The sequence below is a fragment of the Columba livia genome, chromosome 16 (assembly GCF_036013475.1).
Source record: "Columba livia isolate bColLiv1 breed racing homer chromosome 16, bColLiv1.pat.W.v2, whole genome shotgun sequence".
Taxonomy (NCBI): domain Eukaryota; kingdom Metazoa; phylum Chordata; class Aves; order Columbiformes; family Columbidae; genus Columba; species Columba livia.
In genome coordinates this window covers 12,917,702-12,945,020 of record NC_088617.1, presented here as the reverse complement: position 1 = coordinate 12,945,020, position 27,319 = coordinate 12,917,702, and the positions used below count along the sequence as shown (strand labels likewise).

The following is a 27,319-nucleotide window of genomic DNA, read 5'->3' as shown; positions in this document are numbered from 1 at the left end:
CCAGATTTTTTATTTCATTACTTAACAGATAAAGGTTGTTGTACTATTCAGCTATTTTTCCTGCAATGTCTTAAGTTTATAGCCAGTAGCCTCCTGAGGAACAGAGCAGCCTGCAGAGGGAGAAAGACACAGAACCGTGTTTTCTTAGCAAGGAATCACCTTTTCTAGGACTTTGAGTCCCTGGTTGTGTTGGGAAAAAGGTCAGCAACCCACTGACATCTGAAAGTGATGGTTACCAGACTCTCACCTGATTTACGGAAAAGTCATTTTCAGAGAAAAACTTTGGAAAACCTTCTTCTCTAAATCATAGGTGTTCAAATACCTTTGCTGCCATTTACCCTCAATACGGAGAGAGACAGTTCTAGGTAACTTCTTAATGCGTGAAAGTGATCTCCATTCATATAGATACAATGGGATGAAAAATATAAGTAATACATAATAAACCTTGTTTCTCCAGGGTGCAGAACAAGCAAATCACTACAATCCTATTTATAAAATAGTGGTTTAGAATGCTAAATAGTGAAATATCCAGCCAAACCTACATTTTGTAGATTTTCAATATCCTTGAAGGAGATGGGTCTGTTCAGTAAGAAAGTACCAACCATCCATGTCCCAGCAGAGCTGCGGAGCACTTGGCAAGAACAAAAGGAATGAATGTAGTAGCAAGGTGGGATTTACCAACCAGGAATGCAGCACTTGCATGTAATAAAGCAAATAGTTACATTAAGCACAATACAGCAATTTATTTAGATGCTTAAATGAAGAATACAAAGGGAAATAAAGATCACAAAATTATACATACTACAACAGTGTGTCATATATTAGATGGTATAAATGAATACAACACCTTGTTGGTGTTAACTAAAGATAAAACTAAATATCCAAAACACAGCACTTTTGTTTCAGCGTGCTGCTTGAACACAATACACTTTTATACAGATCTAAAAGGTGTCAAAATTAGTAGCTGCAAACTTGTTTCTTGCATGTGATTTTTCTTTTTTTAGCTTAAAAGATTTCAGAAAATGGCTCTGAAATACGTTTGTCATCAGTTGTAATGTCAAGGATATTCAGAACAAGAAAATTCTATAATACAATAGAGTCCAGATATATTTTATGTTGCTGGCCTCTGGTTTGAGATTGTACAAGGTTATGTGCAAAAACTAAGTTTGTCAAAATTCATACTATAGCAGTTTCAAGCTTTTGCTAGGTAAACTAGATACAGCATTTATTACACAGCAGGGCAACACTAAAAAAGAGAAACAAATCTATGATGGGTACACAAGAACAATTTCATAAGCTTCACTTGAATAGGTCTAAAAGACTGTACAAATATACATTTCAACTATTCAGAATGATACATGAAAAAAATCAATTTCCCCATAGTCTACTATACACGTTGAACTGGTAGCTTGGATGGTTGGCCCTACACTACCATGTGAAAAAGGGTAATGTTTAAAAAGACATCCAACTGAACATGTACAAGAGTGAAATAAATGTTGAAAATGCAGATAAAATAAACCTCTGCTTTTCTCTGTGCATTCTGGAGCCACCAGCTTATCTGTTTTCACATTAAGTTACTGTGCTCAGCCCAGCAGGTATTTCTCAAGCCAGATGCGCCAAGAGCATCCTCAGACAACCACGGGCAGAGCAGAGCGGCCACGACCGCCCGCCCTCGCACCAAGACAGTACCAGTCAGTACCAGTCAGCCGCGAAGCTTCGCAGTCACGCTGAAATGAAGGTGTTCAGACAGCGGGAGATGGGATCGTGTTCCTGACGCTTCCGAGCCGCGCGGCTCACGCTTGCTGGCTGCTCAGCTCCACCCCGGTTAGGCTGCTGTGCATCGGCTCCGCCACGCCGGCAGCCACGCTGTCAAACTGCTCTCCGTCCTCGCTGTCAATTGTGCTGTTCTGCCATTCCATCTGCTGGTTCGACAAGCTCTCCTCCATCTCCGATGTGTTTTTCCATTGCGACTGGTCTTTAGACCAAAACTCTTCTACTTTTCCATAGGAACGATTCTTCCACTTTGACTGTTCTTCATCACTTTCAGATCCACCCCCTTTTGTCTCAACAGTCGGTTTACTGCTACCAGCATCTTCACTTTGGGAGGATTCATCTGTCCACGCCTCTGGTTTTACTTCCAATGCATTATCCTCAAAATCAGAAACCTGCTGAGAACCGGGCCCACTCTCAGACTGTGAAGCTCCATCCTTCCACTCAACAGCATCATCCTGATCATCCTGATCACCTTCGCTATCTGAAACATCTCCCACCAGCTTTGTTGGCTCTTCAGCAGAAAGAATCTCTTCATATTTCGAGCTTTCCTCTGGTTTTTCATCTGGCTTCTCCGGAGACTGTGATGTATTTTCTTCAATGATTTCCTTGGATATGCTGTGCTCTGCGTTCTCCATGATGCACTCAGAAGAGGTTTTCCCACCAATGTCAGGAACACACTGACCAAATGGACTACCGCTTTCATTGTACTCCTCTTCGATATTTTCATAGCTGTCTGAGGAACTTTCATTATCTTTTTCTAAGCTTATTTTTTTATCAACAGTCTTACTAACATTGACTCTGGAATTCTTTTCATCGTGGTTTTCAAACAACCATTCTGCATCAAAATCCATTTCATGTTTAACCTTGTTTAACTCTTTCATATTGAAACCAAGCAGCACACCAGGTTTGTATTTTTCACAATCTCGAACGCATTTCTTCCTTTTGTTACTAAAATGAGATGCAATATCAGATTTCCATAGCCACAAACTGGCAGCCAGCTTTTCAATCTCTCTCCTAGTGGGATAGGGTTGCTTATTAAAATACTTTGTAAGAAATGTTTTCCTGGCTTCGTAGGAATCATCTTCGTGACCCTTGGGGTCCAGTGCTAGAACAACAGGTTCTTCAGGCCTCTCCTCAAAGGCAGAGGGGGAGTCATCATCATCCATCTTCCTTTTCTTCATTAGCGAGAATTCCATGTGTTCGTAAGTACGTTTCACGGGTGCCACAGCCGGAGCACCCAGCCGAGACGCCGAAGTACCTTTGTCCTGCCCGTTCTGAGTCTTGCCAACCCCTCTGCAGTGCACGAGGTGCAGCGTGATGGTGGAGGCCGTCATGTTGCTGGTGTACACACCGAGGCAATGGATGCATTTGTAGGTCAGCTTCTTCTCAACCGGATGAACTGTCTGAATTACTTGATGCCTCTCCCGTAGATGATGTGCAAGTGCATCAGAGATGGGTCCTTTTAGGATTGAAAAGCACAAAGGGCAGAGAGTCTTCCCCACGTCTTTTTTGTAGGGAACCGCTGCTTGTGGAGAACTTTTGACAGGTACATCAGACTTCTCCTGGATTTTCGGCTGTGGTTTTGGAGGAACCGGGGGAGTATTCTGAGCATGGTAAGCTACAGATTCAGCAGGAGCATCTCTCAGGTTGTAGGTGGTTACAAGGAGATGTATATTCGTGTGACTACCCTGCTGCAATGTCAAATCAAAGGTTAGCGTGGAATCAGTCTTAGGTCCCATTTCTTCATCAACATGAACCATTCGCATGTGAGCAGCCATCTTTTCAACATCATTGAAGGTTGAGCGGCAATATGGACAAGACAGACCATGTATTAACATATGATTAAGCAATGTATCAGTGGGTAAATAGCGGTTACAGTATAGACATTTACTAGTGAAATTGTGTATTTTCATTATATAGTTAGCTACTGCAGGCACCTTTTCAGCCTTGTGCTCCTTTTCAAAGTGGACACTATACACATTCTCGGGAAACAGCTCATTACAGATAGTACAGATTTTCCACTTCTGTGTGGATGACGTATTGACACTGGAAGGACCCGTAGCAGCTACAGATTTCGAGCCAGACTGACCTAATACTCTTGAAGCTGCCTGCGACTGAGATAATGACGTCTGCTTCAGCTGCGCTGACGAAAGAGAAGATGAGTTGGCAGACTGAAGAGAGAATCTTGCTGAGGCCTGTGACCTCTGCTCCCCTCCAAGAGTGTACGGCCTTCCATTGCCCGAAAACTGTTTCATTGATTGCGATTGCTGTGGAATAGAAACTGCTGCGTTACCGCTTAAGCTGAGCCTTCCCCCCGGCTGGCCAACATAACTTGGTGGTACTGACTTGACGCCGTAATTGTTTTGTTGTAGGTGAACATTTGACATCATTCCTGCGGAATTTAATGTAGGCTTTGGTATAGTGAGTCTGTTCATCATCTGCTGTGACGAAAGAGATCGAACGCTTCCAGGGGACAGGGCACCCATCCGCTGCGGGAGTCCCATGGGCTTTTTATCCTGTGGTTTTGGAGTTATTAGCATCAAAGGTTTAGATCTTGGAACCACTACGTTAGTGTGACCTATCATTGCTGTTACCTGATATCCTATACGTTCATGGTCTTCGATAACATGCTGTACTAAAGCTTCGTATGATTTCGGCATAAAAAGGCATCGTTTGCAGTGGATACTACCCTCCTCTCGGGTACTGGAACTTAACGGAACTGCGCCATTGAGTGACTTTTCCCCTCCCTTTGCTATATAAGGAGCAGCAACGTGCTGAAAATGTTCCCTGTAAATGTGCTTTCTAACTATTTCATACAGAGGATCTCGGTAAGTGCACTTCTTACAGTAATAAACAGCTTGTTCTACACTGTCAGCCTGCTTGGGTTTAAGGCTCTCATGTTTGTTTTTATCTTTAAAAGTGCTGATGCCTCCACTCGGTGTATTGGCATTTGGAGCATGAAATATTTTAATGTGCGTTTCCAAAGTCTTTTTGTCCGCATTGAAAGTACAGTAAGGACAATTAAGGAGAATCCTATTTTCAAAGTCTTCGCTATGAACATTCCGGAAGTGGCTTTTGTAGGCTGAAAAGAACTTCGAGGAAAATGGACATGCACTGCAGCAAAAGGGCTTTGTCCGATAGTCCTTAAAACAAAGAACACATTGAAAAGCCAATTTTAGAAAAACAACAGCCATGATCTTCTCTACACAACGTTTCTGAAGTCTCACAACCCACTGCAATAGATCTTTAGATTAATTTCTTCTCTCCAATTTTTGATGCAGATCAGAACCTAAAAAGTTTATCATCTGAACACACACATGATGTGGTAAGTGCCAATTTAGAGGTGCCTCAAGAATTAAAACTTAGCATGCAAGGCTAAATCATCAACGTCTTCCTCCACCAGTCCAATGAAGATCAACCGGCAAAACTGCAGAAAAAGCTCTTGGCATATTTGTGAAATGCCCTTTAGTATGAACCACCTTCAGAATGAGACGTGTCAACATAAACTGTTACCAACCTGGTTTTTTGTAAGCGATGGGTCCCACAATCCTACATCTTCCCATGTAGTGTTTTTCAAATAAAAGTCATTAGGTTCAAACTGCTTAAAATCCTGGAGAAGGGGAAGATGGGAAGAGAGCACAGAGAATCAAAACCAGAGCAAGTTCTCCCTTAAGCAACTCCTGTGAGGTCCGTGCAGCCCTCTCAGCTGCGGCTGGGAAACGGGACACTGTTAACCCAAGGAACCATGAGTATTTGACATGTACCTCTTTGGAGGGGACGAGTTGTCTCAACATCAAAAAACACCTGAAGAACTACTTTCAATACTCATCCTCCTAATTAATCCAAGACTGTAATTACATACCTGCCCCATTTTCAAAAGCAGACACGGAGAAAAGTGTTCCCAGGCTAATGCTAAACATTTAATACCACATAGATGCTTTAGCATAACTCTGATGTTCGGTTGAGTGGTGGGTTTTGTTTGATTGGCTTGGGCTTTTTCTTACTTTAATTTCACACAGGAATTCAGAACCAAGTTTTCAAAGTTTGACTACACGTACGATGTCCAAGAAGCCCAACTGCTATTAAACATAATCCTATGAAGTACTTCAGCGTTTCATCTTTGGCAAAAGACCACAGCACGTAAGGACTCAAAAATTTCCACTGAAGTGAACACTGAAAGTAACATCATCTCAGGTCAGAATTTTGCCCTTAAAAATTAAGACTTTTTCCACAAATTTTGCATGCAGAAAGGACTGGCCGTTCGTTCTTTTACAAATCTCCTTTAAATGCTCTTTAAAGAGACAGAAACAGCAAAGCTGAAGCAAACAGCTCTTAATTTGCTGAGCACTCTAAAGAGTTAAAGTGTGTCAATTTACAGGACAGAAGTTACTGTTCAGGAGGGAAAGCTCTATTTTGGGATGGTAGTTATGCAGTTTGTCCAGAAGAGCAGTACAAATACTCTTCCCTTGTAGGAACTAACACAGGTACAGAAGTGATTATTTAACTTGTAAAAAGTGTTTGCAGGTACATTTTAGCTCAAGTCATTAAGTCCTACTTTGTGTAGAACTTAAAAGCAGCACAGGGGTAGCAAATGGAATCCCAGAATCATTCTCAGAAACTGATGAGAACAGAGGAATACGGTGTGGGAACAGGATACAGAGGATTCCTTCCAAATTAACAGGAAACATTTAACATTTTGTGAAACAGATTAAAAAACAACGTCCTACACCAAAGACCTCACAGTGCCGCTAACTTGGGAGCGTTTTAGCTACACCCCCTGGGAGGTACGATACTTACTTCTATATGCTCTTTACAGTATTCCAAACCAATGTCACTAAGTATTTTTTTCACAGTTTTCCGGGCCTTTCTTAAACTGCCAAGGTTGTTGACAGGGAGTTGGAACATAGTTTCTATTGAAAAAGAAAGTAAGAGAAGAGGTTTAAGTCAAATGTGTTTTGTCTGATAGTGTTGCACTTTTAATTATTACTAGTTTTCTGTCTCATTTGACCCATATAACTCAGTATCAGGGCTGTACCATTAACTAAGAAACTACCACATTTTCTGTCTGATTTGTTCTTAAATGAGGCCATAAAGCCAGATATCGACAAACTTAAGAGAGCACTTGAAAACCCAACAAACTGATGTATCAACTATTGCAGGACTAATCAGCTGCACCTGGAAATAACTGGTTTTTAAAGTGTTTGTATTTACATGAAATTTACCCCTATGCTGAATTACTTAAAAACTCAATTTAACTTTTGTGCATAGATAGAGATCTGAAAATCAGTAAGATGAGCTTTGAGGTTTGTGTCAGTCTCGTAATACATTTAATAGTATCTCCTCAGTGGGAAAGACACTTCTTGCATTCAGACGTAGGTAGGAAAAGCAATCAGTACTGCTTCCTCCAGTTACTGTATATATAGCTTTAAGCAGCTGCCAAGCTGGTAGCATACATTTTATTAAGATGGGACCCAAAAGCTTGGGTAGAGCCCTTCAGATATAGAAATCACTGGAAGAAGTACAAGAGATGCCTCAACACCTCTAACTGGAGCTGAGACAACCCTCCCTTTCAGATCCCAACACAGAGACAGCTCATTCCAATTAAACCGGCCGTTGGTGACCGCGACCATGCAGCTGCAACAAAGTCTACAGTTTTAAGAGATGTGGATCCCCGGATTCGGCCGTCACCACTAAGGTTTCTTCCAAACACTAAGAACTAGTCTTGTTGCGGGTGTCTGGAGTTCCCAGCCCGTGTCCCGCTGCCCCTGCTCAGCTACACAACCACCCCCGAGGCTGCTGCGCTTTGAGAAGGGGCAAACCAGCATAAACGGGAAAGTCCCTGAACACCTACGGTTATCTCGGAAGGGAGAAATTGTTGTATTAAAAACTTAAGCCCACGAAGAGTACATTTACGTGTTTCAGGGCAGCATTACAATTAGTTTAGTTACTTCACCAAATAGAACTAAAAATCTCCTTGACTAAAAATACCATTTGAAGGTTGCAATTTTGCTTCAATTGTAAAAACGTCTAATACAGTTTAAAGTCGAGCCAGATCCATTTGACATTAAAGACATGAATAGTAATTGAAAATATTTAAGAATGGGGCTGAGGAGCAGCAATACCAATTTTGTGAACTATCAGTAACAAATTAGTTTAAAAGATGGTAAAAACTCATGGGAAAAATTTTGTTGCCTAAGAATTGCAGCTCCTAACTGGCCCACTGATTAATGCCCATGGTTTAGTAAGGTTGTGTCTTATGTGCAACTTCCAAGTAGTAGCATTTTATCTATTTTTGACCTGTAGTTGAAACAGTAAGAGAACCTTAACATTTCCAGATGGAAAAAGCAACTCCAGCCTGCAGTTTCTTCTCCTAGGCCAGGCACTATGAAGTAGCTTTCAATGCTGAGCCCACTGCCACTTCTTTCATGACTTAAACCAGACCTGACTTGTGTGATAGCACAACTGCATTAATAGGAAAACAAAAAAATGCCACATAGTGCACAGAGTTGAGTTATATCCCTAAACACAGATCACAAATTGGAAATAAAATATGCTTAACATTCTATTCCCTCTCTTCCCTGAACAGAACTGGGAGGTATGGCTCTGAACGCTAAGCTACAATCAAGTAACACAAGTTAGCTTGCAAAGCACAGCATAATGGGGTTTTTTTTGTTGTTTTTAAAGTCAAGAACACCATTTCTACCAAGTTCTTGCTGCTGCAGTTCATCGAGCCAGAGGGAAAAATATGACTGTAGCCAAGAAACATCTCCTGGCTCCACTAATTCCTTCTCTGCAAGGGCAGAAGCTGTCGCTGCTCTCATTGCCTCACTTCACCCACGCTTCCCGGGGCTGCTTCACAGCTACCTGTACGCTCCATTTTCTCATGGAAAAATATAGGAAGCAGCACAGTCAAATATGTTCAGGATTTGAATGAGGGTTTTCAAGTGAACTTCAAATCCAAGGAGGGGACATCACAGCTGTGCTGTTTTCCTTAAAACCAAAGTCCCTGATTAAAAATGGTATTCATTTTGCTTGTGAAGAAACCATTTTTTTTTCTCATGAACAAGTGATGTTTGTCTTTAGGCGATAATCACTTGTAAACTGGAAAGTCAGCCACAAGCTGAAAATCACGCTTATTAACAAATAACTTCTTTAGTATAACACAATGCTAACAACTTCTTCACCAAAAAGAATCAAATGCTTTCTCTTAATTACTGTGTCTAATATAACTAGACATGCCAAATATGCCATGAGATATATAAAGCCAAGTGATAAAGAAAGCAAGACTAAGGATAGATCTCTGTTCTATCTGCACCATCTTGCCTCTGCCCTTTCGCCTGCCTCCCAGTCAGATCTTAAAGACAAGAAATGACCAAGATCTTCCTCTCCCAACACATCATCATAGAGAACAGCATTAGATCTTCACATCTGAAAACTCAAGATCAGCCTTAGTTTGCAAACTGTGCTTGATAGCTGAATCCAGCTCACCTAATCTTCACAAACAACTCCTCCTTCAGCAAATACAGTTAATTGTATTTGGGAAGTTCCTTGCCCATTTAATCATAATTAGTGGAGCGGCAGATACAGTCTGATATTATTATAGTTTGTGACTACACAAAATGTCTGACTGTACCAGTCAAAAAATAGTGGTAAAATAAACAGACTGCGGGAGAAGCATTTGGAAGCTGCTTTTGCTCTGTGTTGATGCAGCACCAAGCGTAAGGGTCTAGGCCACAGCCAGGTACTGATTCCTAGAATAATTCAGCAGCCAAATGTAAGCAGAAAAGACAAGCTACAAAAACGCAGAGTATCGTTACTAAATTAGAAACACTGCACTTCAGTTTCCATTCCGCAGTCACGTTTTGGAGGTGCAAAGACCTATTTTAACCAAACTTCATGCAGAACTATTTCACTGCTATGGGCAACAGCCACTATGCAAAACATGAACGGAAAGACGAGTTTCCTAGCGAGTGCACGTGTGTTAACGAAGCGGCCTGGAGGAAGCACGCTCGGATCTTCATCCAAAAATGTGGAGGGAGGGCGGGAGGGAAGGGTTTGTGAAAAAGCAAGGACTATTTGCAAGGTAAGCAGAGGAACAACAGTTCAGAGACTTGGCTGAACTCGGAGTGTGTACATGGTATCGTGCACTGAACTGCAACACCGTCCTCGGCTTTTCATGGGCTGCAAGAGTCCCGGGAAGGAAGAATTTAATCTCCAGTGCAGTTCTGCTATGTGCATCTTATCACCTCAAAATTAGGGCATAAAGTCACAACAAAGACTTCTGAAGTTTGAGAAGTCCGCAGGAACCACATCAGTTCACCCAACAGAATCACACCCTGAAACAGGAATGGGCCAGGACACCATATAGGCTGATTGATGTAAATTAATAATTATGTCCAAGTTTTAAGAAGCAACTACAACTGCAGGCCAAAAGAGGCAACAGCATTTGGCTTCATTTGTTTGAAATCAAAGGCTTCCTCACTGTTCTCAAAGAACTCAGGTTCACAGGTGTAATATGAATAAAAAGGGAGCTCACTTGCAGTTAGCGCTGCCTCCCAGCAAAGGGTTTCCTCTCCGCTCAGGTCTCTGACCCTTTTAGCCATCGTTGGTAAAATACTAGCGGGGGGAAAATGGTGTAACACCTTAACATGCTCTCAGGAGCACTAGTGTGAACAATATTTGGGAAAAAATATCATTCCAGTGAACAGTAAGGACAAACCCACTGCTAGAGAAAATCTCTGCTTAGTTTTAGGAACTTAACAGTGCAAATATCCTAAGCACGGGAAATCAACACTTTAATTTTTATGGCATGACAAAAAAAGCAGAAAGTTAACAAGGTCTAGCCCACAAGTTAACCACTGCATAGTCACACACAAGTTTCAACAACCCCCATATTTTTCAACATACTAAGGTTTTTTTTAAATAGATTTTAGCATTTAGACAGACTTGCAGTGACTTGTTCCTACTCTTACTAGCACTTCAAATTCCAGACGGAAACAACTGCAGTGACTATTCCGAACACTTCCAGAACGCAAAGTCTGACACATCCTGCCGCTACGTTACTCAAAGTGATTTTTAAACCACTTTTAGTATTTAATAAAAACACACTGTCCTCACTGTATGAGCATCAAGCACTTCAAATTAACATGGCCATGCAATTCAGCCCTTTAACGCATCAGTTACCAAGGGACTGGAACCACCTACAAACTGAGTCAAAAGATGAATTAAAGATAATTCATGGAAAATACAACACTGCATGCCTGGTTTAGAGTTCTACGTTGCAACCATGAACGTTTTCTGTTCCTCAGTGCAAGCAGCGCTCCCATCCGAGGGGAGCACCGATCTCATTCACAACACGCCGTGTGCACAACTGGAGAGCTACCACACAGGAGGGAAAACCAGCAAAACCCCGCATCAGCCAAACTATCACAGGTGATAAAAGAGAGAAAGCTTCCACCTGTCTTTAGACCCCAAAAGCTGTTCCTATTTTAGTGTAACTAAAAATCTTCACTCTCTGGTGTGTCTTTTGTATTTTGGACCTCAGCAGAAGAGCTGCCTTGCAGCCGCTGCCTTTGATAGCATCAGGCAGCAGATGTCAGACTGTTTCAGCTCTGCCAACTCCATCTAGAACAATGCATTAGAGGATCTCCCACCATACAGCTTCAGAGCACCCCCAAGGTAACAATGCTGTTCTAATTCCAGGAAAGATGCACCCATTTCAGAACAAGACAGCCTTTTCCTCTCAACTACATATTCCAAATCTGCCTCATCATGTTATTTTCATTTTTGGACAACATTAACCTGCTTGCTATGCTTGTTTCGTGTTTGAACTTTGTTACAGTTCTGACAAGCCACAGGTATAATATCCTTCTAGTGCCACAGGCTAGTTAGGAAAATGGTGGGTTTAATCCAGAAATAGTTTAAAGATCTAAAGAAAGAATCTGGAAGAAAATCTTGCTGTGCAGAGGAACCAAGACAACACCAGTCTAGGTATTCTAGAAAACCTACTCTAGATTTTCTCTTCTTTTCTTTATGCTGAACTGAAAACGACACCAATTCCTTTCTACCACTGCCAGTCTGCACCATCAGCAAAGCTTCCATGACCAGCCAGCACAGAGCTGCAGGTGACCCCGCACAGTTCAGCCAGGAAGAGCCCTGCGCTCAACAGGGTTTGCAAAGAGCATCACCATGAAATGGCAAGTGAAAAAAAAACAGTTATGGAATCCCTAAAAGCTATAACGAAAAGAGCCCTAGTCCGCAGTGCGGCTTATTCAGGCATCCGGGTATCCCAACGCTCCTCACAGTGGCCACTGGTTCTTCTGAAGTAGCTGTTCCACGGGGGGGACAATGGCAGTGGAATACACGAGGCTTTTAAAGCCATTTTTTTAAAAACATACAAGAAAAGTATTATGTCAAAATTGCTAATGATACTGGAGGAATAATTTTAAAGTCACTATCTGGCTATTCCCCTTGTTTCCTTTGGGAATTTCATGAACATAGTTGTGAGTTTCTGTAACTTCCCAGAGCTGAGAACAGCCAGAAGCAGCAGTCAGTCAAGAAAACTCCACAATTCCATTTTCCTAGTGAGTACTGAGTGAAAATTAGGAACGAAGAGAATAAGAAAATTACAGAAATAAAACCGAGGCTCCTGGAAGTAATTGTTTTTACATGCATTTATCAATTTTGCTGACATACAATTTATTTTACCAGCTGATGACTCCCAGGCCCAATGAATCCTGACTGGAGCACAGAGGTACAGAGCTGCTTTTTCATTTCAGGAGCATTTTTCCCTCACAATGAAATATGTGAAGTTACTCATCATAAGCAACATTCACCCCTCACTCTTAAACATTGCAAGTTTATTTTTTAGGCTCAATAGGAAGGATCAGCACTAACAAGAAAAGCTTTATGCGTATTCAGTATGCTGACCATTTTGGTTTTGTTGAGTAACAAAATAACTCGGCCACATAGGAGTCAGTGGTTTTAGCAGGAACACAACTCTCGTCTCTGCTGTGTGGCCGTGTCCCGCCAGACCCCTCACCAGGGCTGCCCAAACACTTCCATGGAGGCAAAAAACACATCTTCAATCCTACGACAAATATATGTAAAATACAGAAAACCCGAAAGACAAAATGAGTTTCTCGTTTCCAGATAGTGAGTTTGTGACTGCTGTTGAGAAGAAGCGCTATGTCACCAAAGATGCGGTGACAGCACCTTCCCCACGCTGTGCATACCAGCCCCGGATGGGAGCAAAGGCCTGTGTCTGCGCGGGCACCACCCCTTCTACTCCAAGGGCTCCAATTTCTAAATCCCTTTGGGCTTGCAGCAGATGGGAGCCTGAGCACTCCAATAAACCCGTCACCAGTTCCCTACAACTCATGTTTTAGGGCTACTGCAACAAAAACACATTTTGTAACTGAAGATTAAAAAGTCCTATATAAAATGTAATAAAAATGCAACTTTAGAAGGGGCCTTCATACTGTAAACAGCTACTGTTTGTCAGTTGGTCAGACTGGATGCCAAGGTGTTGGCTGAATTTATCAAGTCAAATGTGACGCTAACTGATTTGATGCCAACACCCAAGGTGTAATGACACAGAACGTGCCTCTCTTGAGCTGACTGCTTCTTAACAGCATCCTGTGAAATTTACACTTCCGTACAACTTCTGTTAAATAATCTACCTCAGAATAAACCTGGGGATGCAATTACAACTGCCTCTTGGGCATGTTATTGAAAAGAATAAAATAAAACATCAGTTTTACCTTCTCTTACGAGCACGTTTGCTTGCCCCTTTCCTTCCTAATGCTCTCATTTGCACATATTGTGAACATTGAGAAAACCTGAACTTTTTGGTGATCTGAAACACAGTCTTATCAACTGTACTGTTGAAGAAAGTATGAGGTGTGAGCATGTGTGCAAAACAGGCAATTACATAAGCAACGTGTAAACCCAGCCTTTGCTAGCCCATTGCGACTCGTCAAGTTTGCATACATCTCTACTTAGATCAATCTTGTCTTATTAAAATAATTAGCGCTGCAAGAACTGTAATTCATTAAAGCAGATTTCCTACAAATTTAAAACTAAAAGATACTAACATTTGTTGTTATTTCTGCACGTGTTCTTAGTCTCTCTTCTCCCCTCTCCCCCTCATCATCCCTCTGCTGCTTCGAAAGGTCCATCCTTTCGTTGCTCTTTCCCCCTCTCCTTTCTTTGCTGGTTCTTGGCCTTCTTGGTCCTTACCTCGCTCATTTTCCCTCTTCTCATCTTCCCTGCGCCAATTCATAGCGTCCACATTCTTTCGTCGTTCTCTCTCATCCTGTCTCCACCGCTTCTTGATATCTTTGTCCTTAACTTGCTCATTTTCTCTCCTCTTCTCATCATCCCTGTGCCATTTTATTGTTTCTGCATTTTTCTGCGGCTCCACGCTTCTTTTGAGATAGTCTTGTCGCCTCCTCCTCTTTTTTAACATATCCCTTTCCCTGGCACGAGCCTGCTTTTCTTTCTGGGAAAGAAAAGCTTTACGGGGCATCATGAGCTGCTGCTGTACCTGTAATAATATCGTATCCATGGAATAATATACTATACATGCACTCAGGCACCAACAACTCTCATTTGGAGCTGAAAACTTCAAATACTAAGCCCAAATACTTTACTGCTGCTTCTCTTTCCTTCAGAACCCCCTGCTAGCTCCGTGTTAGAGAATGACGGGCAAGCTGCTGCGTTCAGCCCCAGGCAGCCCGGTGGCACCTCTGCAGCTGCAGAGTCAACCCCAGAAGATCCCGGGCCTAAACCCTGGGGTTTCCGTCCCCTCCTCCTGACAGCTCCTCCCACAGAGTTTTTAAGCAGCCCTTGGCATTGCTGCATCCAACAGGCTGGTGGGAGAGTTGTGAATGAGACTTGAGAATGTTCAAACCTTAGTTTCTTCTCTTCCTGGAGATCTACATTGAATGCAACTTAAAAGGTGCTTGTTTATCTTTGCAGTCCTCCACCTCTACCAAATTTGGTTGAAAATGGCCAACTTTGTTCTTGGCTGGGAGGGAGGGGAGATAAGGAGACAAAGCACCATCTGAAAACTGGTATAAGCTTTGTTTCCTCTGGAAACCTGGCCAAAACAATTAACTGCAGTTCATGAAGTCCTGACTCATCTAATCAAACTTCCTCTCAGTGCCTTATGTCTTGCTACTCACAAAACAGAGAAGAATGTGACTATTCACATTCCAGAGGAGCAGCACTTTTCTTGGGGGCGCGGTGCTTTGTTTTGAAGAGGTGTCAATGAAGATTACTTTTTAACACTTTCACTTTTCACTTTCACTCATTTCTCTGTAGTCACCCAAAACATTCACATCTTTAAATTTAGCCATGTTAAATATCTGCAATTTTGAAACGATGGAAAACAGACCACAGAAATATTTTATACTATTAATAATATCCTTTAAATATTCTTCTGTACACATTGAGCAACATTTCAGAAATGTCGAACTGCAGTTGTGGCCCAGGTTTGCTTTTTTGGACTGTTTTTGAATTTTTGTTTAGAAGAGTTTTGCAGAGGTCTAATCAAAATGAAAACTGCAGAAAGGACAAAATTACTAGATTAGAACACTTAAGCAAAGCCTAAAACAAAATGAAACAAATGTACTTTTAAAATTTAGCTACCTTATGGAAAGCACTTGTTCCCAGCATGCAATACTCCATCTTTTTCCTACAGAAAAAGCAATGGTTCAAACCCTTATTCTAAAAGCTATTCCTTTTCCCTATGTAATATACCGCCCCGCACACTTAAACCCGCTGCTCTAGTCCATTGCCCTTGTTCGGGTTGTATTGTGAGCCCATGGTTTTCATGTTAATAATTCAACCCCAAATTTCTTAATACCCATAACACTAAAAGGGAAGGGCTGCAGCAGAGTGAAACAGCATCGTCAAACAAATGCATGCAGTTTGGAAACAAGTTAGTTATGCTAAAAATGACTTGGTTAAAAAGTGCGGAATAGCCTTCTACTGGACAGCCTGGTTTTGAGTATTAAATAGTTCTTGATAAGAGTTATTGTTAAAATCAGAAAGCAATGGGAATCAGGATCAACATCGTCAGTGTAACCTGGACACTGGAAATGTTTAACACAGTTCTCAATTCTCTATCGGCTGTGGGACACTACCGCATTACTGTTGTTTACTACAGCAAACTTAACTTATTAACTTTTAAAAAGTACATTATCTTTATAATTTTATCAGTAACCTTATTCCAATAACAATAGCATGAATAAAATTCAGAGTAAATAATATTTCATGCAAATTATTCTCCCTTCCCTCCCCCCTGCCCCCGGCAAGTACTGACATTTTAAATCTGTTCATTTAAAAAACACTCTTTTGGGACTAATTGTTATATTTTCTTTCATTTGTGTTGGGTTTTCTTGTTTGTTTTTGTTTTTTTTTTTCCCCTTTTGGCTTGATCTTTTCACTGTTAACTACAGCATTCCTCCCTCCCCTCCCTTCATACACATCCCAGCTCCCTTTGACAGAGCAATTTATAGACAAATGATAGAAAATATCTTATAAAAACTATTTCAGTTGAATTTCCAAAATGAAACATTTCAATTGAGATTCAAATAAGAAATGTCAGATTCTAAGGAGTAACTTAAAGGGACATCCAACTTAAACTATACCTCTTTACACTTGGTATCACAGGGTTTTCCCCAGTTTGTTTCAGCACTTCAGGCCCTCTGGCCATTTCTCTTGTAGTCAAAATCATCTTTCACTTTTGCCTCTGTTGGTTTTAATAAACCAAAAGAGGGGGGAAATTTAAACCGGGAAACTAATGAATACGCAACGAAGCTGCCAGACTGATTGAGCTCCAAGTCCCCCCCACCCCCAGTTTTTCTGGAGTCCAAGTTGGTGTTCCTTTAAGTTCCAAAGTTCCAAATGTCAGGAGTAAACAGTCAGAATTATCCTCTCTCAACCTTTTTTTGCCCACACTTCGCCAAATGAAATTCTTAACTCTTCCCAATCTATTTAGTACATATTATGAGGCATTTACCTCCAAAATTAATGGTGCTTGGGCGTCTCAGACTCATTGGACAAGTTTCATGCAAAAGCCTCCAAAAATAATTCTCCTTCCAGAACGCCCACCTCAGCGATTATATTACACCTACTGTGTGAGGCCAAAGCCCGGACATAGAAGAAGGATCATATCCTGCTGTACAAAACAAAGCGTTAAAGACAAGAGATAAGAAATGTAATAAGGGCAGTCTTACATTTATAACGTACGTTTCATTGCAAAGGACTCCAAAGCTAATTATAAACCACATTTACGGTACCTTTACTGACATGGGGCTACTGTAGAGTGCACTCCAGCAAGTGCTGCAAGAACTTTTATGGCTTAAACAACAGCTTCCTCTGGGTGATGCTACCTGAGGAGTATTTTTAGTGCTCAGATTTCAGTTAAGTTACCCAATTCAGAAATCCAGCAGGATACAGAGACAAATGCTCCTACCCACAGTTCATGTAACCTTTTGAGTCAAGTGGTCAGGATCTCAGTTTCCACCTCATCTGAGCTACTAGAACCCACAGCGTAGCTGCACCCTGTGTACATGAGGCACCAGGTGAAATACCAACAGCACTTCCTCGCACAGGTCATTTTTCCTAGAAGGTTCCCATACAAACGCTGTCCCACCTTAAATTACAAGACTCTAGGAGTTCAAACAGGTACTATGGCTCTCAGCCACAGCCCCGGGGACACACATTCATTTGGGAAGTATTCAGATTAAAATGGTCAGTTAAAACACCGCTGTGAAGTAAACTCTTTTGGGTAACAGCATGTCAATGATCAAGCTTCTGTAGGAAGACTGATACCTCTTCAACTCACACCACCCAGGGACAGAAACTCAGTCTTGAGCAGACTGGAAACATAAGACATAACATTAGTATCACAAAGTCTGGAACAACCAAATCTGAAGTGTGTAAAAGCAAGATTTGTTGAGTCATTTATAATTACTTTTCCAAGTAATAAGGGTTTTTACTGTTTAAAATCGTTAGGTTTTAAACTCTGTTGATTATTCAGACCACATATCCATAGCTTAAAAGTACAGAATGTTTTTCTTCAGCAAGTATGATTTCAACAGAATATACTAACATGTTCTAAGACATTTTAAAAGACAGAATTCTTAAAATAGTTCACATTGAGGCAAAACCAAACACTGCATACGCTTTAACAAAACCACTAGCCATGTCTTCAAACAGGTATGGATGATAGATTGCTTTGTTCCATAGTGGCTTATTTTCCAACTAGAAAGTAGAATTTGGGCCCCTGTGTCTCTGTTGAGTCCAAATTCACCTCTGTCCCTCTGGCTCCTCACTGCAGAGAGCCCATCAGTGACAATTAGTGTATCCGTCTGATGATACAACTAATGAGCACAGGGAATTACTTCATCCCATACTGGGCCTTCTGAAGACTGAGTATCATTTCCCTGCACTGCGGTGCTGAGGAGAATCACCAAGCACCGGGCATTTTTCTGACTTTATATAATGCAACGTTATTTCAGCCCTTATTTTGCTCATATTTTAAGTTGAAGAAATTCTTTGTTTACATATAACAGTGCAATACAGTAGCATCTATCAGAGCTGACAGCAGGTGTATGTGCCTGGACACAATGGAACAAGGCCGTTACTTTCTTGACACTGTACTTTTTATCTCCCTGCTCCAACTACATTTACAATAAGGTCTACTTTTCATGATCTGCCCAGCTAGCTGCATTGAACAGCATGCTCTAGAAAGCCAGCCACAAAGTAGATTTGCAAAGGCTGTTAGTGCAACATGGAGTGAATTACCTTAAAATACAAAAAAAAATAGTCAAGAAAATGAACCTATGGTTCCCACAGCAATAGAAAAGCAGCCTCCTCACATATGCAGGTTAGATGTCACTATACAGTATGATGGTGTATAATATTCTGTATGCGCGTAATGACAACGGCCTGTCCCTGCAGCAAGGTGCAGGCTGGGACTGCAACCTGACCATTTCAGGAGAGCCGGGCAGGGAGGACGACAGTCAGGAAGAGGAAAGGTACCCCCGAGAAGAGTGAGCAAACCAAAAATACCAGGGGCAGAAACAGCAGGGAGAACAGAGGGGCTGCGAGAACCGCAAACTACCAAAATCTTCCTTGAAAAGAGTTGCAATTAAGTATCTCCCCTCCCTGCACTAAGTAAATGAAGAGTCCGCTCCCAACACATCTGTCACGCCTTACGTTAAGCATTTGCACTTTCTTCTCTTGGACTCTTCTCTTTCCTCCTTATTTCAGCATGTCTGGCCTAATTTTCAGAGGGCTGTGCAGCCACATCTCCTGTGAAGGTAATGAGATTTGCAGTTTAACAGCACATCTGAAACACCAGACAACTAAGGGCTTATTTTTCAAGCCCGCTATAATCCTAGTATGGAGACTGTTTTGTAACAGCACACGCTCTATTCTCATGGCAACATTTTAAACAGAGAGCACCTCCTCAGCCTTATCGCTCAGCCATGTGCACCACCAAGCTTCTGCCCCGGTAACACGACGGTCTTCAGTGAACTCCTGTCTACACACCTCTCAGCTCACGCGAGAACACCCTGTGTGCAGCGGCCACCTCAGACCCAGCACGTGAATTCCACCTGCGCCAGCACACCGAGCGCAACCCCTGAGCCCGCTGACTCGTGTCTCTAGCCGAGGTCCTTTCACTTGTGTCTACACCCAAAACAGGACTAGGCACATTAGGAAAACAAAGTGAAGAGAAAACCCGAATCAAACCATCTGGAAAAAATTAAGATTATTGAAACTGAAGGAAATTAACAAATGTGGTTTGCCATCCGGTTAAAGGATTGTAAAACTTTTGCAGCACTGTGCACATAAAACCACCCCAACTCCCCCTCACAGTCAAATAGTCTATTTCATAAAAGTCCCTTCGTCAAAAAAGGATTTTAAAAAATATAAAATTACTTCAGAGATTAAATCAGCTGCCTCAAAAAAAGTTTCAAGTTGCGTGTCAAAACAAAAAGGACTGTTTAACACACCACTTCTCTGGACATGCTGTGTGAATAATGCTTCAGGAGAGCACGTAAGTCCATCTAAAATGTGGTACAAAAAAAAACCCAACCCACCGAACCTACTTAAAATACTTTGGAGGAAATTCTTAGCTAAAAATCTCAACATGCTGGTTCAGTGTTTCTATACTATTTTCAGCAAGGGCTTATGAGAGTCTGTTTAATCTCAGGTGTTTTGGAACTTACTGCGGGGCCTCAGCCGGGTGTCTCCAACTTCCCGGCAGAGGGAAATCGTGCCCGGAAGACAGCTCTAGTGAAAGGAATCAGTAAGGCTGATACGGCTTACTCTCCATTCAGTTTTTATTTAAAAGTTAAAAAACCCTCTTCTGCAGTCCAGCAGACAGAGAATCTTCCAAGTCATTCACACACTTCTCATTCTTGCTCGATTTCTGGAATTTTCCACTGGTGCCAGAAGCTCCATCTGGTGGGTGTGTGCACTAACTGCAAAACTGAGAAGTAATTAACTATTTCCTTATCAAATTTTGTTTAGCAGCAAAAGTTCTGCACAGTGTAGTTTCTATGTTCCAAATATAAACCACAAAACGGCCAAATTTCGATTGCTCTGGGAACCACAACTCTTTATTCCTATTCCTGATGATTAATCTGCTACCTTCCACTCTGCTGGGAACTTCTGTTGGGTTTTCTTATTAGGCTGAACTACGTTCAATGATGCCCTCAGCTAAATTTGAATGCTTTCTAAAGAAGGATCTTTTGAACACGCATGATAAGAAACACATCAGTTCTGGCAATCTCTACTGCATTCCGAGAAGCAGTTTTAAATTGCATTCATTCTCTAGGGCATGCTATACTTCAGTGCATAGGAAATTTTAAATCAGAGGCAGTAGCAGCTCCAGAAGTAGGCTTGCACACCTACCGCCATCTTAAATAATATCTCATGACTGTTCAAGATCTCCAAAGAGAAACGATTATATGCATCCACACATGTGCCATGAAATCAATACGTAATATACATACTCAGTATGAAAGTCTCGCATGTTTAGGGCTTAAAGATTTCAGTTTAAAATGTAAAACTCTGCACGTCTTGCTGAAATTTGAAATTGAGACTGGAGATCATTGAAGCACAAAGGACGTTATTTGCTTACACCATGATATCCACACTTCACTGATCAGGAAAAAAGGCTGCATGAATATGCTTTCCAATTCCAATTGTCATCTAGATCATAGCTAAACATGAACAATCCCAGAATAAAAATTCATTTGGAAATATAAGCATGCTTCATGAATAAGCAGTTACATTTAAATTAAATCAACAATAATCTTGAAATTTTCAATCCAAAACTCACAGAAACATTTCTATAAAAAAGCGGCAGAGAAGTCTCTGTGAAAAAAAAAAGCATGTAATCAAACCACGTAATTTATGATTGGATTACACCGATTGCGAAACCGCAAGTGAAAAGGGTAGTCCTGTCGTGTGTGTCGTGTTTTCCTGACATCACCACGTGTCAGCAGCCAGAGCAGCGACCCGAGCCCACCGAGCGGCTCCTCGCTGCCCAGAGGCGGCAGGGCTGGCAGAGCCAGCGCGGCCCAGCCCAGCCCTGCCAGGGGCAGCACAGACACCGAGATTTAAACCCAGGGTGAAACCGCATCCCCCAGTGCCGCCTGTCCAGCAGATGCATCGCTTGCCGGCTGGTGTAAGTGGCAGAAGAGATCAAGGAAACAGAAGAGAGCACACAAACAGTGTTGGAAGCTCATCCAAACCCCTGCCAATACATGCTTTCTCAGATAGTAGATACATTAGATATTGAAAAGGTCTCGCCAACTGGCTAGCATCTGAGTATTTAAAGTGTAAAAATAGTCTGTGAAGTAGGCTGATGCTAATTGTTTTTCCTTTGCCTTACCACTTCACACACGCTATGCACAAATGCTGGCATTATATGATTGGGTAAAGTCTGTAAACAAGAGCTTAAAATCAGTCTTACCACTTCACATTTCTTACCTCTTTCCCTTTCTGTCTAAGCATAGCTCCCAGTGTTCCAGGCCCTGACTACATTCCAGCGTTAATCCACCTCAGCTACTGCTGTCTTCCGTCTGACTCGGGAACCTTCGATATTCAAAAGGCTTCATAGCAGCAGCAGCAGGAATGGGGAAACAAAACAAACAAACAAACAAAAAGATCACAAACTTAAGTTTTACTTTTTTAGGGAAAAAAAAGGCATTTTAAGACTGTTATTTTATATTTCAAGAGACATTTGCCCCCTTACTGTTGCTGCTATGAATCTGCATCACTAACACCTTTGGCCCAGCCGCAGCACAAGCAAAGAACTATCAGATCCAGAGTCACATCAGAAATTAATACACTGAAAAGGTAAAAAAGGGTGAAAGGAATAAAGAATGGCTGAGGTGTGAGGCTGGGAAGAGAGGAGCCGGGGGTAGGGAAGAGACATCAAAGAGTGAAGCCAGGCTAGAGCGCATCCCCTTTGACATATTTCAATGACTGGAGGAGCTGAAGGGCATTACTTGAGTAGACAGGCTGTTTACACAGTTACTTAGTTTCTATTTCTTGTAAACTGTTTTAGATACTACTTGGGAAGCAGATTTTAAATGAAACATTTTGCTACATGATTTGCACAGCCAAGAACCTGCAGGTGTGAAGTGTTCGGAGTCAACTATACAGGTTTAGGACCCAACGGCCAATATCCGTTTTCATCCAAATGGCCAATATCCGTTTTCATCCAAATCATCTTTAATGCCACCTTAAGAAACCAGTAAGGATATAAATGGTGGTAGCTGAAAGTGACTCACTGCAGAAATAAACCCTGTAATTATTCCACTCTTATTCAAAACCATCAACCATCATACTCATTCAAAAGCACTAATGTGAAATCAGAGCGAGACAATAAATTCAAGCCTCACGTTCGCCTTTCAACATCAGCCAGCTCTAGTGAAGCTCCAAACAAGGTACATTTTTCCTTGAGGCATATGGCCCTCGGGTAGATAAATAAGAGTTACGCCCTCTCTAAAAATGTCTTCATTCAAACCTAGAACAAGTATTCGGTTTTCATACCAGGTCTAAGTACTTCCTGAAAGCTCAAAACTAACAGGTCCATTTGGCCATGCTGAGCAGCAGAGCAAGGCTGTTCTTCCCAAAGCGTCAGGTGAGTGCAAACAAACCTTCTACATATACAGGAGGTACAAGGTTTTTTAAAAACTAAATTAACATAATCAGAAGTTCTTTGTCTTCCAAGGCGTATGCAGACATTTACGTTACATTGTCCTCAAACCAGTACCTTTTATGCTCATCTCCATAGCTTATACTATTACTAGGAAACATACACTTTTATCAACATATTTATTTATATGAGCACGACTACCTCCACAGTAACAATAACACTGCTACATTTATGTTAATAAAAACATACCCTATATATATATATCTATATATATATATATAAAATCTAAGCCTAGAGCAGATCTTAATATAATAATAAATACTGTAATGCTTGTTTAGATGGGAGGCCAACAGTCAGCTGTTATCTTCTTTGAACAAGCATGTTACAAGCATCTTAAAAAAAAAAATCCCAGCAAACCCTGCATTATTAATATAGAAATGCAGCTGAACTCATAATTTTAAAAATCTGCCATCTTTGCCCATGCAGACAGAGCAGATCAAACGACACCTGTGGACCACCCTCCTCAGCTGCAGCCCCACTGCTGCTCAGCACCTCTCCTGGCACCCACGTCCTCCAGACCCCAGACTGTGATCCTCATCATATCTGATACTGTTTTGTTCATTCCTCGTGTATAAAATTTTGTCTCTCTTAAACTAACTTCAAGTAGTGGAGCAAAGATAACTTCCCCTTTCTGAAAAAGAAAAAACAGCAAAACCACAAAACACCCCAATAAATTTCCTATTGAGCCACTAAATCTTATTTGCAGCGATTTCAAATACATTAACCCATGAGTGCTGTCTTTGCTCCCACAAAATCATTTGTTCAAATTTCTGCCTTTACATCAATCAAATCAGCTGCCATCTTAATAAAAAGTTATAAAATACACATTTGGACTATATGACTTGTGACTACTGATAAGATTCTGATGTGGTTATCTATTCCAGGAATGCTACTTTAAATGCTAGTATCTACTTTCAATATTTACTATTATTATGGAGTGGTAAAGCTGGGTTGGGAACAATCATCTATTATTCACTCTGCAGTGTCAGAAGCACAACTTACCTTCCACAGAAAACGGGTACGTGCATTCATCTAGAATTTAATAGCTCATTCAGTAACTGCAGAGCTCGGTTTGGTAAGTACCTAATGAATGATACTTTAGACTATTAACGCTTAATTAAAATGCTGTTGTAATATACCACTGTAAGTGACACATACCAATTCTGAAAATGCTAATGGGCATCTTCTGACAACTGGTAACTTCTATCCTACATACACAGAAAAAAAAATGAGGTTATTCATCTCATCCTGAGGAGCACATGCAGCCTTCCTACATGTTCTGTTGGTGCAGCTGACGCTTAACACTGCAGGGCACGAACTTTGCAAACCAGCCAAGAAGTTCCTCTCCTGTGAGGGTTTTTCATTCCTGAGCACTGTGAGCAGAGACTGTTCACCACTGGGCTGTCTCACCTTCCCCATCCCTTGCGTATCCAAACACCGCCATCCTAGAAATTAACACAAGTGATCTTGCAAGCTCTTAATGACTTTTAAGCTCTAATAGTTCCACACAATATACTTTCAAGGATAAAGAGCAGTAACCTAAAGAGATGCTTTCTAGAAAGCTGTCTGATGGACCGTGACTTCAAGTTTAACAAAAAAAAAGGGCACCAAAATGTATCGTTTTGCATTGATCTCAGAGAGCTGCTGGAGCATCTCATTTCTGTTAGATAAAAAAAAGTATTTATAAAAAGTTAATAAAGACATTATATTAGTCTTAGCAATGGCAGCGTACTATAAAAATAGCAGAAAACCATGTAGTTTAGTATTACTTCTGGAGGAGAACTAGTTATTTGTTGTGTATCGAAAAGGACATGTCTACTTTGACAGAAGTGTATTTAAGTATTTGTTGTAATAATTTTCAATAAATGTAACAGTCATGTTACAACCCACCAGCCTCAAGTGCAAATTTATTAACAACACTATGTTTCTCTTTTGTTGTATCTTTCTGACATTTTAAGATTTAAACACATCACACTAGATGTAGATGTGCTGATATGGAATTACTACCCAACATCTGTAAATACCCATCTAAAAAGGAACCAAGCTTTGATTGGTTTGGTTATTAAAAGCAAAAATGATAATAATTAGAAAAGCTTTTCTGTTTTTTTAAACAGGATGATCCATCTTTCTCACCTAGAAGGATGGCAGCTTGTAATTCCTACAGTTACCAGAGTCCCCAAGTAAAAGTTTTTCCAAGTAGCAGAGACCCTGCCAGGGGGAGCAAGACCGGTGGCTGCAGCACATCCCGGCTGTGCCGGAGCCAGCCGAGGCTGCTCCACAATACCCTGACAGGTGGGAGTGTGTCTCCATCATCTCAGATACACCTTGTACCTCCAAACAGAAACAGAAAATAGAAGTAAAAATAAATAGAAACACAGCTAGTAAAAAAAACCAAACCCAAAACTCAAAAAAGGGAAAAAAAAAAACCCTCTTTCACACCTACCAAGTGGCCTAAATACATCCAATAAACAAAGAATATCAGAACGTCAAAGTGTGCGGTTATCCGGACTCTCGCTACGGCCCCAGACAAAGCGCTCGATGCTTCACCAAAGCCTCGCCCCGCAACTTTGCACCGCTGCAGCCGTGCGCTGGCATGTGTGAGAAAAGCCATGCAAGTTCACGGAGCAAACGGCACCACAAGCCACAGCCAAGTTCTGATACAATCGCCGACACCCTCCACGCAACCTGGCAGAGCCGCCCCCAGCGCCCCCGGCTGGGGGATCCGCTCCGGGACGGCAGGTGGGACGGCAGGAGCGCGGCGGGGCCCGGCCCGTCCCGTCCCGCCCGGCCGAGAGGCCGGAGCCGGGGCTGCGCGTTGCGGTGGCACCGCCGGCCCTTCCCTTCCCCCCCGTCCCCCCCCCGGCCCTGCCCGGCGAGGGGAGGGCGCCCCCTACTGCCTCCCTGCCGCACTCGGCTCCGCGCCGCCGACTGGGCTGCGGTGCATTTTGGGTGGGGGCTGGTATTTTTCTTCTACGGCCATAAACCGGGAGCGACAATACGGATCTAACGGGAGAGGGGGGCACCGCCAGCATCGCGTACGCCGTGGTACTTGTTTTGGAAATCTCACACACAAACACACCCCCCCCGCCCCCGGGCTGCGGGTGCCAAGTGAAAGGGGTGCGTGACAAGGAGGGTGCAGCTCCGCGCTGCACAGCCAGGCTTTAGGGTTTGGTTTCCCCCGCCTTTGTCTGAGAAACGGGTGTCAGTAACTATAGCCCAGGGTAGGGAAGGGAGGGATGGGTGAGTCAACGTTGCTCCATCCCGCAGTTGGTGCCGGGCTCGGGATCCCGCGGATCGCGCCTTTTCCCGCAGGCAAACACACCTGGGCTGCCCGGGGAAGCTGCGCCCCATTCATCGCGCCGCAGTCAGCGCTGCTCTCCGAGCCGGCTCCAGCGGAGAAGCTTCGCCCGGCGGCCCCGGGATGCCGGACCCATTCACCGACTCACCATCCCGCTCACTTCGCCTCCCGCCATCGCTGGGACGCATCCCAGTGTGGTCCCCCCCTGGCGGGCGGGGGAAGGGAGGCGGCCGGGCCCGGGCAGCAGGGACGGCGGTGGCAGCGCCGGGACCCCGCGGTCCGGCCGGGGCACAACCGGCCTCCCGGCGGCGGCCAAGTCTCTTCAACATGTGTGCGGCCGGGGGAGGGGAGCGGGCCCGCCGGCCAACTCCCGCAGCCCCCCGGCTGCAGCGGGCAGGGCCGGGACCCCCGGGCTGGCGGGACGGGGCTGCGGGGCCGCGGCACCGCCGGGCGGAGGGAGGGCGGCAGAGGGGCGGGCGGGCGCTGCCCCGCCGGGTCGGACCGCGGACTCGCGCACACACCTACCTGACCGGGGCTCTCCTCAGCTGCAGGGGCGGCGCTCCCCCGGCACCTCTGGCTGGGGGGTGCGCGGAGCTGCCTCCCTGGCGCCGCCCGGGTCCCTGGGCGGGCGGGCGGAGCGGAGCCGGCGGCGGCGCGGGGGAGACAAAGGGGGCTGGATGGCGGGGGGGCGAGTGTGCGGGGGTGGCCTATGGTGAGCGGGTCCCGGGGGGCGGGGGCGGCGGCTTCACTGGGTTCGGTCCCCGGGGCGGGGGGTGTGGGGCTGCGGGCGGGGGGGTGGGGGCTCCCTGGGCGCCCTGCAGACAATACAGCCGGGTCCCTCCTGCCCAGAACCTGCCCTGGCCAAGATGGCGGCCGAGAAAGAGCGGAAGTGACGCGAGACTCTCATTAGCATACGGGACTCATTGTCCGGCGGGAGGGGAGGGGGCCGCGCCCCGGGGGGGAGGGGGCCCGAGCCCCGGTGGATTCCCGCTGGC

At 43.3% G+C, this 27,319-nt stretch overlaps 1 protein-coding gene across 24 annotated transcripts; it reads right to left on the bottom strand.

Annotated features, from left to right (window-relative positions):
- Positions 1-718: 718 nt before the first annotated feature.
- Positions 719-27,204, bottom strand: ADNP (activity dependent neuroprotector homeobox). Of its 24 annotated transcripts, none has more exons than XM_065032537.1 (9): positions 26,850-27,204; positions 24,185-24,234; positions 21,793-21,914; positions 19,006-19,101; positions 16,802-16,960; positions 14,014-14,320; positions 6,571-6,683; positions 5,291-5,383; positions 719-4,916 (listed from the first exon to the last, which is right to left on the bottom strand). In XM_065032537.1, exons 6-9 carry the CDS (start codon positions 14,303-14,305, stop codon positions 1,794-1,796), a joined length of 3,621 nt encoding a protein of 1,206 aa, XP_064888609.1. In that variant the 5' UTR covers positions 14,306-14,320; positions 16,802-16,960; positions 19,006-19,101; positions 21,793-21,914; positions 24,185-24,234; positions 26,850-27,204; the 3' UTR covers positions 719-1,793. The 24 variants fall into 24 exon arrangements, with proteins under 24 accessions (XP_064888609.1, XP_064888601.1, XP_064888602.1 ...); XM_065032529.1 differs by lacking the exon at positions 24,185-24,234 and adding an exon at positions 20,022-20,284; XM_065032530.1 differs by lacking the exon at positions 24,185-24,234 and adding an exon at positions 20,022-20,284 and having other exon boundaries at positions 16,802-16,957.
- Positions 27,205-27,319: the final 115 nt, after the last annotated feature.

Bases quoted from the DNA above. Each gene is read 5' to 3' on its own strand.
- ADNP (XM_065032523.1), bottom strand. From the start codon at position 15,465: ATGGAGTATTGCATGCTGGGAACAAGTGCTTTCCATAAG. The intron at 14,321-15,426 runs GTAGCTAAATTT...ATATTATTACAG, and splicing joins GAACAAGTGCTTTCCATAAG to GTACAGCAGCAGCTCATGAT. The intron at 4,917-5,290 runs GTTGGTAACAGT...CTTTGTTTTAAG, and splicing joins CATCGCTTACAAAAAACCAG to GACTATCGGACAAAGCCCTT.